Below are 18,695 nucleotides of genomic sequence, written 5' to 3' on the forward strand. Positions count from 1 at the left end.
AAGGAAGAAAATGATAAATCTTTAAAGTGTTTTCATGAAAGAATGGAGGGGGAAAGTAGCAGAGAGGAACAGAGATCAGGCTCTACCAAATAATAAACCTTTTCTTCCTCCTTTGCCTCTTCTTCTCTAATGATTTATTTGCTTTTATTTTTTTCTGTGCATTGTTGCCATGTCTGTGTGAGGGTGTTGATTCACCAGGAAGAGGAATAATAGACAGCTGTGAGCTGCCATGTGGATGCTGGGAATTGAACCTGGGTCCTCTAGAAGAAAAGTCTAGTGTTGTTTCACCACTAAGCCATCTCTCCAGTCCCCACCCTTCTTCTTTTATAGACTTAAATTTTAAAACTGATACTATCCTAAAAACAACAACAACAATGCATGTATCAACCTGATGACACAACCACATTGATCAGCTATTTGTAGGAATTTAAAGACAGTAATTGATTATGTTTTGGAGTTATATCCAAAGTTCAAATAAAACTGCGGGAAACCAGGAACTCTTTCATAATCAGCACTGCCATTTTGACACTATGGCAGGCCATGTGAGATAAGACAGAAGAATACCTTTAATATTCTTAGTCTAACTGCTGTCCTAGAGAAATTGTATTCTTGTTAAACAAGAAAGGAGAAAAATGTAGATAAAGATGTTAAATAAAAAAGTATGTCCCAATTCACATTATATCATGGACATTTATGTTCACACACATGGCAGTTTACAGAAATATATCACTAATAACAATACTGCACCCCCAGAACTCAAAAAGTAGCATCTAAAATAACAGAACCAAGAATTGCTGGAGAAATTAGTTTCCAAATCTGGATCATTAAATACAAAGCTGGCTTAGCAATCTTTTCTGCTAGCAAGGAAGTTAACAAAATTATTATGGTTCGAGGAAAAGGACTTAGAAACTGAAGTTTCTGCTGGCCAAAACATAGGATAATTTTGGGCAACATCAAAAAAAATATTGAAAACACATAAAGTATGTTTAGATTCACCACCACAACCCCCTCCAAAAAAACCCCCAAGGGTTTCACTATGTAGCTCGAGCTTTACTAGAACTCACTATGTAGACCAAGCTGTCCTGAAACTTAGAGAGATCCTCATGTCTCTGACTCTGGAGTGCTAGGATTAAAGGTATGTACCACTACTACCAGTTAGGTTCACAATTTTTAAATTGTATCAAAGCAAATGGGCTGGTGAGATGGCTCAGTGGGTAAGAGCACCCGACTGCTCTTCCGAAGGTCCGAAGTTCAAATCCCAGCAACCACATGGTGGCTCACAACCATCCGTAATGAGATCTGACTCCCTCTTCTGGAGTGTCTGAAGACAGCGACAGTGTACTTACATAAAATAATAATAATAATAAATCTTAAAAAAAAGAAACTTAAAAAAAGCAAACAACATTCTGTTGTTGGCACTGGAGAAAGCTAGTAAACCCACAGTGAACTCTGAGCTGGGCAGGAGATAGCTCAGTGACAGCACTTGAGCAGCATGTATGAGGCCCTGGAATCCTTGCCAACACTGGAAAACACAATGAAAAAGAAAACAGCACCTGGACATCAAGGGAAAGAATTAAATATTTATCTTCTAATGGCTCAGTAAAAGAGAGCTACTTTTCCAGAGATCTTGGGTTTGAGTCCCAGCACCCATGCGGTGGCTCACAGCCACCTCTAACTCTAGTTCCAGGGAATCTGGACCTTCTTCTCACCTCTAAAGGCATATACATGATGCACGTCATATGTGCAGGTAAAATATTCATACACAGAAGATAAAAATAAATAAATCTTTAGGAAATCATTCTCGTTAATAAATGAAGTGGCCTAGCTCATTGTGGATGGTGCCTGTTCCTAGGCAGGGAGGCCTGATCTATATAACAATGGGAGCTGAATGTGGACTTGGAGATAATCCAGCAAATAGTAAAAATCAAAGAACAAACAGAATGCCATCACTCTACACCCAATGAATAATGGATGGCAGTATTGATCACCCAAGAAGTGCTAACATCACACAAAGGAAGATAATCAAACATCATGTGCATCTTGAGGAATGAATTTCCATCGAAACTGCTCTAGCCTACAGATCCATCTGCCACTTTGAGGAAAATACAGAGAACATTATCTTGGGAATATAAACCAAATCAACTGAGACTCTAGCAAATGACATAGTACAAGTACTGTTTATTAAATCAATTGAATAAACAAAACAAAACACGCCCCAAAGGAACAAGAGGTGTAGAAAGTTTTTTAATTATAAAAATTTAGAATTTAGATATAAACTAATTCAAGTGTGCAGGCCATTATTGGAACATCAATTTCAAATAAAGTATAAAAACAACCATTATAATTGTTAATGGCTCAGCAACTTCCATGGGGTACAGATCTGAAAAAAGTCAAACTGCAGTCTCAAATAGATATTCTATACATTCTTCATCATGGTAGTATTATTCAGAATAGTCAAAAGCTAGAAACAGCAACATGTCCAGTGATGGAAGAATTATTACACAAAATCTACTATAGAAAAGAATGGAATATGGTTTAGCCTTGAAGAGAAGCCAGATTCTGACATGGTTACCAAATGGAGAACTGTGAGAATATTAACTTTCTGAATTAAGGCAGTCAGAAATACACAAGTACTATATGCCTCTACTTATATGATAAATCAAACCCCGAAACAAACAGTAGACTAGAGGTAACTAGAAACTTAGTAGAATGGAAAGAACTTTTTTAATGGTATAAAAAAGAGGTCATAAAGTTAGTTTTCCAATAACCTACATATACACAATACTATTGAAATGCATATATAAAATGGTTAAAATGGAAAATTTTGTTATGTGTATTTTATCACAATAAAAAGGGGGGGGGGAACCAAATAACCTTGACCCCACTTGAACCATATGCAGTACCCAAGCCAGACCAAACCGATGCTCTGTGCCAGAGTCCATCTTGCCAGCACCTCCCATTCTGATGCCTGGTCTTCTGAGACCTCACACAATGTCTCCAGTCTTCTGCGTGCCAGCCCCACCCCCAACTGTATCCACCTGGCTTTACCTCACTTTTACCATAGCCAATCTCAAGGCCAAGTCTCCTGTGTCCACCTCAGACATAGAAAGAGTAAAGATTCCACATGCCCAGGACTTATCATAAAAAATGAAAAACCCAAGACAAAATCTAGCACACTTATTACCAGTCCTATAATTTCTAATGAGAATAACCTAGATGAACCCCAGGACACAGAAATTGCAATCATAAACTTCATCAAAAGATTCCAATTTAAAGAAGACACAAATAGGAGCTGGAGAGATGGCTCAGCAGTTAAGAGCACTGACTGCTCTTCCGAAGGTCCTGAGTTCAAATCCCAGCAACCACATGATGGCTCATAAACAGCTACAGTGTACTCACATACATAAAATAAATAAATAAATCTTAAAGAAGACACAAAGAGTTCAATGAACTTAGAATAAACTCAAATAGAAAAAACAAAACAAAACAAACAAACGCCTAAATGATTCTCAAGGAAACACAAGCATAAGGCTGAATGAAATGAAGACTATAGGGTTTGCAGACTAAATTTCAATATAGAAAAATATTGAAGAAAACTGAAGCAGAAATGAAGATAGACTTGAAAAGCTCAATAAACCAATTAGAAAAGTCAGAAGGCACCACCGCAAATAGAAAGGATAGAAAGAACAAGGAAAAAGTACAGATAGCTGCAAAAGAAAAAAAAAAGAGCTTCCGGTCAGAAAAGCACCGGGGCAGCTGGGGCGCAGGGTCGGCTGACACTCGCCAGCTACCCACAACACCCGCCACAGGATCTTAAGACTTCTGGTGAGTGGAGCACAGCTTCTGCTGCAATCCAATTGCGCGGGACCTGAGACTGCATTAGTTAGGGAAGCAGAAACCGGCCTGAGTAGGGCCACAGGCCTCATCCGGCCGGATCAGCGCCGGGGTAGCGGGAGTGCAGGGTTGCCTGACACCCACCAGCTACCCACGACCCCCACCGCAGGATTTTGGGACTGCTGGTGAGTGGAACACAGCTTCTGCTCCAGTCCAATCACATGGGACCTGAGACTGCTCTGGTTGGGGAGAGAGAAATCCAGCCTACATAGGGCCACAAGCCTCTTCCGGTCAGAAAAGCACCGGGGCAGCTGGGGCGCAGGGTCGGCTGACACTCGCCAGCTACCCACGACCCCCGCCGCAGGATTTTGGGACTGCTGGTGAGTGGAACACAGCTTCTGCTCCGATCTTTAAACAGTGACAACAATAACAACTAACCCCAGAGATTACCAGATGGCGAAAGGTAAACGTAATAATCTTACTAACAGAAACCAAGACCACTCACCATCATCAGAACCCAGCACCCCCACTTCGCCCAGTCCAGGGCACCCCAACACACCGGAAAAGCTAGACACGGATTTAAAAGCATATCTCCTGATGATGATAGAGGACTTCAAGAAGGACTTTAATAACACACTTAAAGAAATGCAGGAGAACACTGCTAAACAGGCAGAAGACAATAAAGAGGAAGCACAAAAATCCCTTAAAGAATTGCAGGAGAACACTGCTAAAGAGTTACAAATCCTTAAAGAAAAACAGGATAACATAATCAAACAGGTAGAAGTCCTTACAGAAAAACAGGAAAACACATCCAAACAGATGATGGAAATGAACAAAACCATACTAGACCTAAAAAGGGAAGTAGACACAATAAAGAAAACCCAAAATGAGGCAACACTGGAGATAGAAACCCTAGGAAAGAAATCTGGAACCATAGATACGAGCATCAGCAACAGAATACAAGAGATGGAAGAGAGAATCTCAGGTGCAGAAGATTCCATAGAGAACATCGGCACAACAATCAAGGAAAATGTAAAATGCAAAAAGATCCTAACTCAAAACATCCAAGAAATACAGGACACAATGAGAAGACCAAACCTACGGATAATAGGAGTGGATGAGAATGAAGATTTTCAACTCAAAGGACCAGCAAACATCTTCAACAAAATTATAGAAGAAAACTTCCCAAATCTAAAGAAAGAGATGCCCATGAACATACAAGAAGCCTACAGAACTCCAAATAGACTGGACCAGAAAAGAAATACCTCCCGACACATTATAATCAGAACAACAAATGCTCTAAATAAAGATAGAATACTAAAAGCAGTAAGAGAAAAAGGCCAAGTAACATATAAAGGCAAGCCTATCAGAATTACACCAGATTTTTCACCAGAGACTATGAAAGCCAGAAGATCCTGGACGGATGTTATACAGACACTAAAAGAACACAAATTCCAGCCCAGGCTACTATACCCAGCCAAACTCTCAATTAACATAGATGGAGAAACCAAAGTATTCCACGACAAAACCAAATTCACACATTATCTCTCCACGAATCCAGCCCTTCAAAGGATTATAACAGAAAAAAACCAATACAAGGACAGGAACCACGCCCTAGAAACAACAAGAAGGTAATCCCTCAACAAACCTAAAAGAAGACAGCCACAAGAACAGAATGCCAACTTTAACAACAAAAATAACAGGAAACAACAATTACTTTTCCTTAATATCTCTTAATATCAATGGACTCAACTCCCCGATAAAAAGACATAGACTAACAAACTGGCTACACAAACAAGACCCAACATTTTGCTGCTTACAGGAAACTCATCTCAGAGAAAAGGATAGACACTACCTCAGAATGAAAGGCTGGAAAACAATTTTCCAAGCAAATGGCATGAAGAAACAAGCTGGAGTAGCCATTCTAATATCTGATAAGATTGACTTCCAACCCAAAGTCATTAAAAAAGACAGGGAGGGACACTTCATACTCATCAAAGGTAAAATCCTCCAAGAGGAACTATCAATCCTGAATATCTATGCTCCAAATACAAAGGCAGCCACATTCATTAAAGAAACTTTAGTAAATCTCAAAGCACACATTGCACCTCATACAATAATAGTGGGAGACTTCAACACACCACTTTCACCAATGGACAGATCATGGAAACAGAAACTAAACAGGGACACAGTGAAACTAAGAGAAATTATGAATCAAATGGATCTGGCAGATATCTACAGAACATTCTATCCTAAAACAAAAGGATATACCTTCTTCTCAGCACCTCATGGTACCTTCTCCAAAATTGACCACATAATTGGTCACAAAGCAGGCCTCAACAGATACAAAAATATTGAAATTGTCCCATGCATCCTATCAGATCACCATGGACTAAGGCTGATCTTCAATAACAAATTAAATAATAGAAAGCAAACCTTCACGTGGAAACTGAACAACACTCTTCTCAATGATACCTTGGTCAAGGGAGGAATAAAGAAAGAAATTAAGGACTTTTTAGAGTTCAATGAAAATGAAGCCACAACATACCCAAACTTATGGGACGCAATGAAAGCATTTCTAAGAGGAAAACTCATAGCTCTGAGTGCCTCCAAAAGGAAACTAGAGAGAGCACACATTAGCAGCTTGACAACACACCTAAAAGCACTAGAACAAAAGGAAGCAATTTCACCCAAGAGGAGTAGACGGCAGGAAATAATCAAACTCAGGGGTGAAATCAACCAAGTGGAAACAAGAAAAACTATTCAAAGAATCAACCAATCAAGGAGCTGGTTCTTTGAGAAAATCAACAAAATAGATAAACCCTTAGCCAGACTCACTAGAGGGCACAGGGAAAGCATCCTAATTAACAAAATCAGAAATGAAAAAGGAGACATAACAACAGATCCTGAAGACATCCAAAACACCATCAGATCCTTCTACCAAAGGCTATACTCAACAAAACTGGAGAACCTGGATGAAATGGACAAGTTCCTAGACAGATACCAGGTACCAAAGTTGAATCAAGATCAGGTTAATGATCTAAACAGCCCTATATCCCCCAAAGAAATAGAAGCAGTCATTAATAGTCTCCCAACTAAAAAAAGCCCAGGACCAGATGGATTTAGTGCAGAGTTCTATCAGACCTTCAAAGAAGATCTAATCCCAGTTCTTCACAAACTATTCCACAAAATAGAAACAGAAGGTACTCTACCCAACTCATTCTATGAAGCCACAATTACTCTGATACCTAAACCACAAAAAGACCCAACAAAGATAGAAAACTTCAGACCAATATCCCTTATGAATATTGATGCAAAAATCCTCAATAAAGTTCTTGCTAACCGAATCCAAGAACACATCAAAACAATCATCCATCCTGACCAAGTAGGTTTCATCCCAGGGATGCAGGGATGGTTCAATATACGGAAATCCATCAACGTAATCCAGTATATAAACAAACTCAAAGACAAAAACCACATGGTCATCTCCTTAGATGCGGAAAAAGCATTTGACAAGATCCAACACCCATTCATGATAAAAGTCTTGGAAAGATCAGGAATTCAAGGCCCATACCTAAACATGATAAAAGCAATCTACAGCAAACCAGTAGCCAACATCAAAGTAAATGGTCAGAAGCTTGAAGCAATCCCTCTAAAATCAGGGACTAGACAAGGCTGTCCACTTTCTCCATACCTATTCAACATTGTACTTGAAGTCCTAGCCAGAGCAATTCGACAACAAAAGGAGATCAAAGGGATACAAATTGGAAAAGATGAAGTCAAAATATCACTCTTTGCAGATGATATGATAGTATATATAAGTGACCCTAAAAGTTCCACCAGAGAACTCCTAAACCTGATAAACAGCTTCGGTGAAGTAGCTGGATATAAAATTAACTCAAACAAATCAATGGCCTTTCTCTACACAAAGAATAAACAGGCTGAGAAAGAAATTAGGGAAACAACACCCTTCTCAATAGTCACAAATAATATAAAATATCTTGGCGTGACTCTAACTAAGGAAGTGAAAGATCTGTATAATAAAAACTTCAAGTCTCTGAAGAAAGAAATTATAGAAGATCTCAGAAGATGGAAAGATCTCCCATGCTCATGGATTGGCAGGATCAACATTGTAAAAATGGCTATCTTGCCAAAAGCAATCTACAGATTCAATGCAATCCCCATCAAAATTCCAACTCAATTCTTCAACGAACTAGAAAGTGCAATCTGCAAATTCATCTGGAATAACAAAAAACCTAGGATAGCAAAAACTCTTCTCAAGGATAAAAGAACCTCTGGTGGAATCACCATGCCGGACCTAAAGCTCTACTACAGAGCAATTGTGATAAAAACTGCATGGTACTGGTATAGTGACAGACAAATAGACCAATGGAATAGAATTGAAGAGCCAGAAATGAACCCACACACCTATGGTCACTTGATCTTCGACAAGGGAGCTAAAAACATCCAGTGGAAGAAAGACAGCATTTTCAACAAATGGTGCTGGCACAACTGGTTGTTAACATGTAGAAGAATGCGAATCGATCCATTCCTATCTCCTTGTACTAAGGTCAAGTCTAAGTGGATCAAGGAACTTCACATAAAACCAGAGACACTGAAACTTATAGAGGAGAAAGTGGGGAAAAGCCTTGAAGATATGGGCACAGGGGAAAAATTCCTGAATAGAACAGTAATGGCTTGTGCTGTAAGATCGAGAATTGACAAGTGGGACCTCATGAAACTACAAAGCTTCTGCAAGGCTAAAGACACCATCAATAAGACAAAAAAACCACCAACAGATTGGGAAAGGATCTTCACCTATCCTAAATCAGATAAGGGACTAATATCCAATATATATAAAGAACTCAAGAAGGTGGACTCCAGAAAGTCAAATAACCCCATTAAAAAATGGGGCTCAGAACTGAACAAAGAATTCTCACCTGAGGAATACCGAATGGCAGAGAAACACCTGAAAAAATGTTCAACATCCTTAATCATCAGGGAAATGCAAATCAAAACAACCCTGAGATTCCACCTCACACCAGTCAGAATGGCTAAGATCAAAAATTCAGGTGACAGCAGATGCTGGCGAGGATGTGGAGAAAGAGGAACACTCCTCCATTGTTGGTGGGATTGCAAGCTTGTACAACCACTCTGGAAATCAGTCTGGCGGTTCCTCAGAAAATTGGACATAGTACTACCGGAGGATCCAGCAATACCTCTCCTGGGCATATATCCAGAAGATGTCCCAACCGGTAAAAAGGACACATGCTCCACTATGTTCATAGCAGCCCTATTTATAATAGCCAGAAGCTGGAAAGAACCCAGATGTCCCTCAACAGAGGAATGGATACAGAAATTATGGTACATTTACACAATGGAGTACTACTCAGCTATTAAAAAGAATGAATTTATGAAATTCCTAGACAAATGGATGGACCTGGAGGGCATCATCTTGAGTGAAGTAACACAATCACAAAAGAACTCACACAATATGTATTCATTGATAAGTGGATATTAGCCCAAAACTTAGGATACCCAAGATATAAGATACAATTTGATAAACGCATGAAACTCAAGAAGAATGAAGACCAAAGTGTGGACACTGTGCACCTTCTTAGAATTGGGAACAAAACACCCAGGGAAGGAGTTACAGAGACAAAGTTCGTAGCTGTGATGAAAGGATGGACCATTTAGAGACTGCCGTATCCAGGGATCCATCCCATAATCAGCTTCTAAACGCTGACACCATTGCATACACTAGCAAGATTTTGCTGAAAGGACCCAAATATAGCTGTCTCTTGTGAGACGATGCCGGGGCCTAGCAAACACAGGAGTGGATGTTCACAGTCAGCTATTGGATGTATCACAGGGCTCCCAATGGAGAAGCTAGAGAAAGTACCCAAGGAGCTAAAGGGATCTGCAACCCTATTGTTGGAACAACACGATGTACTAACCAGAACCCCGGAGCTCTTGTCTCTAGCTGCATATGTATCGAAAGATGGCCTAGTCGGCCATCAATGGAAAGAGAGGCCCATTGGACTTGCAAACTTTATATGCCCCAATATAGGGGAATGCCAGGGCCAAAAGAATGGGAATGGGTGGGTAGGGAAGTGGGGGGCGCTATGGGGGACTTTGGGGATAGCATTGGAAATGTAATTGAGAAAATATGTAATAAAAATATTAAAAATCAAAAAAAAAAAAAAGAAAAAAAAAAGAAAGACAGGAAGGAAGGAAAGAAGGGGGGAGGAAGATCCCACAAGTCACACATAAAAGAAAATTGATTACAATAACAGCTGACATTTCAGTGAAAAATCTGAAAATCAGAAGAGCCTAGAACAATATACTCTAAGTTCTTTTTTTTTTTAAGATTTATTTATTTATTGTATGTAAGTAAAGTGTAGCTGTCTTCAGACACACCAGAAGAGGGCATCAGATTTCATTATGGATGGTTGTGAGCCACCATGTGGCTCACACTTCTTAGTTTATTCTATGTTCATGTGGATTTGAACTCAGGGCCTCTGGAAGAGCAGTCAGTGCTCTTAATCACTGAACCATCTCTCCAGCCCCCATACTCTAAGTTCCAAAAGACCACGGATACAAATTCAGATTAATGTACTCAGCAAAACAACCCGCTATAGTTGGAGAAAGAAAAACTTTCCATGATACAAACAGGCAAAAGGAATTTGTGTCCAATAAATCAGCCTATAGAGAATACTGAAAATAACACTTAGTACAGGACAGTACTGCCATCAATACACACCTTTCAATAACTTTAAATATTAGCGGCCTCAACTCTCCAGTTAGAAGATATAAAATCCATCTTTTGTTGTCTACAAGAAATTCACTTTACCTTTAAAGATAAGTACCACCTTGAAGTAAAAGGACAAATAAGTATTCCAAGCAAATAAGACCAGAAGTGGGGAAGCACTGCAGTCCAAATATCTGACAAAGCTAATCAGAAGTGCTGAGGGACATCTTATTCTGATCACAGGGTCAATTAACCAAGAAGACATTATAATCTTATACTTAAGTGCACCAAATTGTGCTGCATCACATTTCATAAAAAGTGTACTAACAGGTGACAGCAGGTGCTGTCGAGGATGAGAAGAAAGAGGAACACTCCTCCATTGCTGGTGGGATTGCAAGCTGGTACAAACATTCTGGAAATCAGTCTGGGGGTTCCTCAAAAATTGGACATAGTACTACTGGAAGACGCAGCAATACCTCTCCTGGGCAAATACCCAGAAGATGTCCCATCATGTAATTAGGACACATGCTCCACTATGTTCACAGCAGCCTTATTTATAATAGCCAGAAGCTGGAAAGAACCCAGATGTCCCTCAACAGAGGAATGGATACAGAAAATGTGGTACATTTATACAATGGAGTACTACGCAGCTATTAAAAACAATGAATTTATGAAATTCTTAGACAAATGGATGGATCTGGAGGATATCATCCTGAGTGAGGTAACCCAATCACAAAAGAACACATATGATTTGCACTCACTGATAAGTGGACATTAGCCCAAAAGCTCAGAATACCCAAGATACAATTTGCAAAACACATGAAATTCAAGAAGGAAGACCAAAGTGTGGATACTTCAATCCTTCTTAGAAGAGGAAACAAGAGCCGGGCGTGGTGGTGCACACCTTTAATCCCAGCACTCTGGAGGCAGAGGCAGGCGAATTTCTGAGTTCGAGGCCAGCCTGGTCTACAAAGTGAGTTCCAGGACTGCCAGGGCTACATATAGAAACCCTGGGGGGGAGGGGGTATAACCATCCAAAGACTGCCCCACTTGGGGATCCATCCCATAAACAACCACCAAACCCAGATACTATTTCGGATACTAACAAGAGCTTGCTGACAGGAGCTGATAAAGCTGTCAGGGGGAAAGGGTTGGGGATAAGGGATTTTCAGAGAGGAAACTAGGAAAGGGGACAACATTTGAAATGTAAATAAAGAAAATATCTAAGAAAAAAAAAGAAATTATAATTACATTTAAGTGAGATAGTAATTTTTTAAAAGAAAATAATCTTCTCTTTTAGTAACATGCTAAGATATTTATGCCATCCAAGATTTGCTTTAAATAATGGGAAAGTGAAACTGGGAAAATAAAACTCAGTAGACAAATGTTGGGTATTTATAATGTTTTTATTATATTATATTAACTTTTGAGTAAGTGTGAAATTTTGTGTATTTAGAAGCTTAGAAAATAATGGGTATTTTTTAGAGTAGTTAGGCCAGTGAGCATCAAGAAATCTTGTGGCCACTAACTATGCCAACATTTTACTCTGCTTTAATTAATACAAAAACCAGTCTTAACACTAGTTCTAAAATTTCTTGATTCTTTTGATTACTGAGGCAAAATGAAAAGTCAGTGGAGAATTTAATAAATAAGTAGTTTAAATTCTAGGAATTTTGTCATTGTTATGCAATTTAAGTTCTTAGGAAAAGCGAAGGCTTTCTACAACAAAGGTAGTCCTGAACAAAGCTCTACCCAGATCTCCAGTTTAGGCTTACTCTCACAGACAGCATTCCTCTTGACTAAACAACCCAAGACAAGTGCCTCTACATCTAGCAAAGCACTCACGAGTTAACATGCTAAGCCATGTGCATACTGACAAAGCTGTTCTTGTGAAAGGCCACAGGTGTCTGTTGCAACTTCATTCACCCCTTGCACCATAAAAAGAAGACAGATATGGCACACACATAAAATGAACATGGCTGTTTTCCACGATATTTTTAATTATAATACCAAGAGCTATTGATTATTATACTATAGAGGTACAGTTTATGAGTCAGAATTAAAACGATAAAGGTATAATTTAGGGGCGTACTTGAGGCACGTGCTTGTTAGGAAGCTAAGGCAGGAGGTTGCAGAGTTGGAGCTCTAGGTCAGACTGGGCTTCATAACAGGAACCTATTATACATATGTACATTTGTGTACAACACAAAAAGCTATAGAATGCAGATTAGTAACAAGATCTACTGTGTTTAGGAGGCAGATGCAATGTCAAGAAGGTTAGATGTATTGCTTCGTTTACAAACGAAGCACAGTACTCACCTGTGTTTGGATCATCATTGCTCTTTGATCTCTCATTGTTCTTACAATGTCTAGTGGATAAACTGGCTGATTGCATTCAATGAGACACATGGCAGTTTCCATAGTAATAAGAACCCCAGTCCTTCCAATTCCAGCACTGAAAAAGGACAGACGGATGTGCAAAGTTTTAGTAGTACAATTGCTAAATTTGTGGCTTTTCTGCAGAAATAGCAAAGAAAAAGCAAATCACAATAAAGAAAAACAATTTTCATTTTAAAGTTTTATTTGATAAAACTAGCAAGTCAACTGTTTAATATTTTAAATCCATTTAAATGCAAAAGAAAAAATGTAAAATAAATCATTAAAAATACATAAAATACAATTATGGCTTTTTGTACCTTATGTAAGTTAATGTTTTAAACAAAGTTAAATTATATCAAATTTACCATTGAGATACTTAAAAAAAAACTTATAACCTACAAACATGACTATAGTAGCTACCGAAGATTTCTATAATGTAAAGATGCATACATCTAACCTTCTTGACATTGCATCTTGTTTTGATTTTTAAAATTATTTCATGTGTATAAGTGTTTTGCCTGCATGTACGTAAATGCACCATGTGCCTGTGCCTATGTCTAGTGCCTGCAGAGGCCAGAGATGACATCCCCAGCAACAGGAACTTTAGTTGGTTGTTAGCCACGATGTGAGTGCTGGGTCCTGAACCCTGGTCCTCAGAATGAGAAATACTTCTCTTAAGTACTGAGCCGTCATCTCTCCAGCCCTGACACTGGACTCCTAAAAAATTTTTTTTGGTTAGCATACAAAATGATGAATGAATTTCATGGCACTTTTCCTGCATAACATGGCACTTCCTGTCCTGTACTTGCCTCCTACCACCTGCCCCCTTTTTGCTTTCATATCATATGCAGATATTTCAATATGTGTATATTTAAATCTAGATTCCCTATGAGAGAAAACATGACCCCTTTTGTTTGTCCCTTAACTTTCCCTCTTCCCTTTCATTCCTTTTCTTCTACTCCCCTTCTTACTTGCATGTATTTTTCCCTCACTAAATATCCACCAAAAAACCAAAACCAAAACCAAAACAAAACGTATTTCTGAACCTGATCTACAGTTCTAGCAATGTTCTTTTTTGTTTTTTGTTTGTTTGTTTGAGACAGGGTTTCTCTTTATAGCCCTGGCTGTCCTGGAACTCACTTTGTAGACCAGGCTGGCCTGGAACTCAGAAATCTGCCTGCCTCTGCCTCCAGAGTGCTGGGATTAAAGGCGTGCGCCACCATGCCCGGCTCTATCAACTTTTTTATAAATGATAAATTTTCATTCTTCTTTACACTGAATTCATTGTATATATGCACCACATTCATCTATCTATCTATCTATCTATCTATCTATCTATCTATCTATCTATCTATTGATGGGCATCTAGGCTGGTTCCATATCTGGGCTATTGTAAACAGTACAGCAATAATAAATATAATAATGTACATTTATTAATAATATATTAACAAAATAACAATAAAATGTAAGCATATCTGTGATATATTGAACTGGCATCAAGTGGTTAAAGTATATACTAATCTGTGGAATAGCTGGGTCATGTGGTAGTTTAATATTCAAGGAAGCCACATACTGATTTTCACAGAGACTCTAACAATTCATAGTCTCAGAAGATGTGAATAAAGGCTCCACTTTTCCCATATCCTCACCATCATTTCTTATCTAGTTTCTTGAGGATGGCCATCCTGAGCAGAATGAGATAAAATGACAAACAAGTTTTAATTTTCACTTCCCTAATAACTAAAAAATGTTGAATCTTTTTTCATATATTCATTGGCTATTTGTGTTTCTTCTTTTGAGAACTGTTAGTTCAACTTATTTGCCTATTTATGAAGTGGATATTTTGTTTTGTCCCATCTAGATATTAATCAGGTCAGATTTCCCGTTGGCAGGCAGCATCTCTTCACTCCGCTGATAATTTCTTTCATTGAACAGAAGCTTTAGAATGTGATCCAATTCCATTTGTCAGTACTTGCCATTACTTCTAGAGCTTTTACACGCTCAGAAAATTCCTGCTTGTATCACCACTTTTTATCCACAGTTTCCACTAAGAGTTTCTGGTTCTCAAGTCTTATATAATGGTTTCTGATTCATTTTAAGTTGATATTTATGAAGCATGAGAGGTATGAGTCCAGTTTCATTCTGACATCCAGATTTTTCAGCACCATGTATTGAGGAGGTTGTCTGGTTACGTTCTGCCAACTCATTTGTCAGAAAGCCAATTGAAGAACTGACTCCATCAGTTTAGCCTATGGGCTTGGGGGGTATTTTCTTAATTGCTGATTGATATAGGAGGACCCAGACTAGTGTGGGTAGTGCCAACCCTTGGCAGGTGTTCCTAGGCTATTTAAGAAAAGTAGCTTAGCAAGTCAGTAGGAGTGAGTGAGTAACCATTGTGATGCTTCTTCAGCTTCTGTCCCCAAAATCCTGCTGTGAGTCTTGCCCCGACTTCCCTCCATGAGGGACATAAAATAAAATAGATTCGGTACCAAGTTGCTTCTGATCAGTGTTTACTCACAGCAAAAGAAAATCAAACTAAAGCAGAAACTGGTACTAAAAGTGAAGTCTTCCTGTGATGGACCTGACTATGTAGTTTTTATGCCTTGGGATGTCTTATGGGAGAAAGGTGGAGGGTTTGGAACTTTGGTCTGGAAAAGACATTGAGTGCTTGGAGCCTAATGAGTCATAGGAAAATCATGCTGAGAGAAACAAAGATAATAGAGGCCTAGCTTGTGAAGTTTCAGAGAAAAGTTTGGAGTCCTTGAAAACAGTCTGTTGGGGCTGTTGATATATTTTTAATTAAAAATTGGCTGTTTCTAATCAGCTGGGGATGAAGAATAATCAGTGATTATCAAGAGATCAACACTACCCAAGTAAAAACTATGTTGTCAACACTTGTAAAATGGCAGATGTAATTGTGTGCATTTACTTCTGGTTCTATTATTCTAGCCACTGGTCTGTGTCTGTTCATGCCAGAATCCCACTGCGTTTGTCCTACAGCTGTACAGTTTAACTTGAGATCATATATATACTGTGATACTCTCTGATTATGATGTTTGTTTGTTTGTTTGTCTTGTTTATTTGGGGTCTTTTTGGCTTTCATGTGAGTTATAGGATTTCCTGTTCTATTTCTGGAGAATGTCAGTAGAATTTTAACAAAGATTATGTTTAGTCTGTAAGTTTCTTTTAGTAACACAGCCATTTTACAATTATTGTATTAGCCCATAAGTATGGTAGGTCGTTCATCTTTCAGTATCTTCAATTACTTTCTTCAGTATTTTAGCATTTTTATTGTAGAGGTCGTTAATGGCCTTAATTATGTTTATTCCTAGGTACTTTATTAAAGCTACTGTGAATGAACTTCCCCACTGAATTCTTTGTTGACAAGTTTCTTACTGATCTATATGAAAGCTACCTATATTTGTTTGCTGATTTTTTTTCTTTTAATATTGGTTAAAAGTGTTATTCAGAGCTAAGAGTTTTCTTATGGAGTCTGTAGGGTCTTTTAAAAATCATATCACATGACCAGAAAATATTTATTTATATTTTCATTTTCTTGCCGTATTATTCTACCTAATATTTTGAGATTATACTGAATCAAGCATAGAACAATATATTAAATATATGAATTGTCTAGTTTCTGACTATAGAGAAAATGTGTTCAGTTTTTCTGCATTTGGTATCTATCATGTTAACTACAGGTTTATTGTAGTCTTTATTATGTTTATTGTAGTCTTTATTATGTTTATTGTAGTCTTTATTATGTTTATTGTAGTCTTTATTATGTTGAGGGCATGTTTCTCCTGACTTTCTTTTTATTTTCTTTTTCCTTCACTTCCCATTTCTTTCTTTTCCTTCTTTTCTCCTATAATTTTGCTGGTTGTTGTTTTGGTTGGTTAATATTTGCTTTTTGCTTTTTCTCTATCTGCATTAGGAATTTCACTGACTTACTTTGTTAAACAAGATATGATGGGTTTAAGTATCCTTTGTTTATTTAGTCCTCACATGAAAGCAACTCTAGCCTGTGCTCTCCATTGTTCCTACTGCCCTGTGTTTTGGTCCCCTTTCAGTAGCTTTTGCAATGCTGACTTAGTGGCCATGAACTGTCTTAGAGTTGAAATGTCCTTATTTCTGTTCTATTAAAAGGTAGATTTCGGGAATAGAGCAGCTTTGTTAACTATTCATCTTCAGGACTTGAAATATATGATTTTATGCTTTTATGGCCTTTAAATTTTCGGTTGTAAGATCTAATGTACTCCCCTTCCCTCAACGCTTTACTATCTCAACCATGGTATGTGTTTAAGTGTTTTGCCTGCAGTTATGTGTGTGCATCACATGCATCTCTGGCCCAAGGAAGATAGAAGAGAGCATCAAATGCCTTGGACTAGACTTAACGACAGTTATGAGTTACTAGGTGAGTTCTGGGAATCAAAGACAGGCCTTCTGCAAGAGCAGCCAGTGTTCTTGACTGATGAGCCATCTCTCCAGTCACTAGGCTTGCTGTTGTAAGTGAGATACCGTCTTTTCTCTTCCAGTGTTTGTCTTGTTTGGAAAAGGGGCTCACTATGTTGTACTGGCTGGCCTGAACATCAAAGATCCTACTACCTTTGCACCAAGGTATGTTCCACTATGCTTGGCTCTTCTACAGTTTTTAATATTGCTGTGTTTTCACACTTTGGCATCTTGAGTATACTGTACTATGGAGAGGTTCTCCCTTGGTCATGTAATTTGGGGTTCTAAATAACCCCTGGGCTTAGATGTTCATTTCTTTCCTAGATTTGGAAAACTGCTATATTTTCATTGAATAGATTTTCTAGATGAAATTTTAATGTTGATTCCTTCTACCCCACAGATTCCTAGATTCTGTCTCTTGATAACATCCTACAGTTTTTGAAAATTGTGGTTGTGACTTTTTGTTTGCTTGCTTTTTTTTGTTTTTTGTTTTTGTTTGTTTGTTTTGTTTTTTGTTTTTTTAGACATGGTTTCTCTGTATATCCCTGGCTGTCCTGGAACTCACTTTGTAGACCAGGCTGGCCTTGGACTCAGAAATCTGCCTGCCTCTGCCTTCAGAGTGCTGGGATTAAAGGCGTGCGCCACGATGCCCAGCTTTTAAATCAAGTTTGCATAGTATTCTTCAGCCTTGCCCACAGTCCTGATGTTCTTTTATTGTTGCTGCTTCGTCTAGTCCATTGGTGATGCAGTCTACTTTCTATATTTATTAAAAATTTGTTCCTCCAAAGTTTTCATTTCCAACATTTCTATTTGTATTTTGTACATCTCAATTTCCTTGATTAATTTCTTATTCATGTGTAAGCTAACTTTTCTATCCACTTGCTTACTTTCTCTTCTATGTTGCCAGTTTTCTTTCCAAGCCCCCATGTGAAATTCTTAGTTCATTCATCTGCTTATTTGTATTTTCCTTAAAGTCACTAATGATTTTTACAGGAAAATGTTTGAATTTATCCAACATTTTACCTGTTTTAGTATGTTTGAATTTAGTAATTGAGTATTTCTGTGTCCTAATTTGTGCCTTTGTTGGTATGGATTTTTCTTCCACTTTTATTTGGGAATCGTCCTCCCTAGCAGGCTATTCTTGCAGGGTAAACCCCCAATATTACTCAGGAAGATGAAAACAAATTGGTAACCCCACAATGAATGTGATATAGAAACATAGTGAAATTGATTAAACTCCATAACACACCCGCAGTGACCAAAGAAGAAAAAAATGGCA

The 18,695-nt window shown here is 38.2% G+C and overlaps 1 protein-coding gene across 3 annotated transcripts in view; it reads right to left on the reverse strand.

The window, feature by feature from the left end:
• Positions 1-18,695, reverse strand: part of Ptpn4 (protein tyrosine phosphatase non-receptor type 4) — a 189,483-nt gene that overhangs the window by 7,655 nt on the left and 163,133 nt on the right. For all 3 annotated transcript variants that reach the window (XM_085840534.1, XM_085840532.1, XM_085840540.1), the window contains one exon: positions 12,905-13,040. In XM_085840534.1, the coding sequence (XP_085696660.1) occupies positions 12,905-13,040 (136 nt within the window). The remainder of the gene's footprint in view (positions 1-12,904; positions 13,041-18,695) is intronic.

Source organism: Mus caroli, unplaced genomic scaffold (genome assembly GCF_978045245.1).
Source record: "Mus caroli unplaced genomic scaffold, Mus_caroli_1 scaffold_1, whole genome shotgun sequence".
Lineage (NCBI taxonomy): Eukaryota > Metazoa > Chordata > Mammalia > Rodentia > Muridae > Mus > Mus caroli.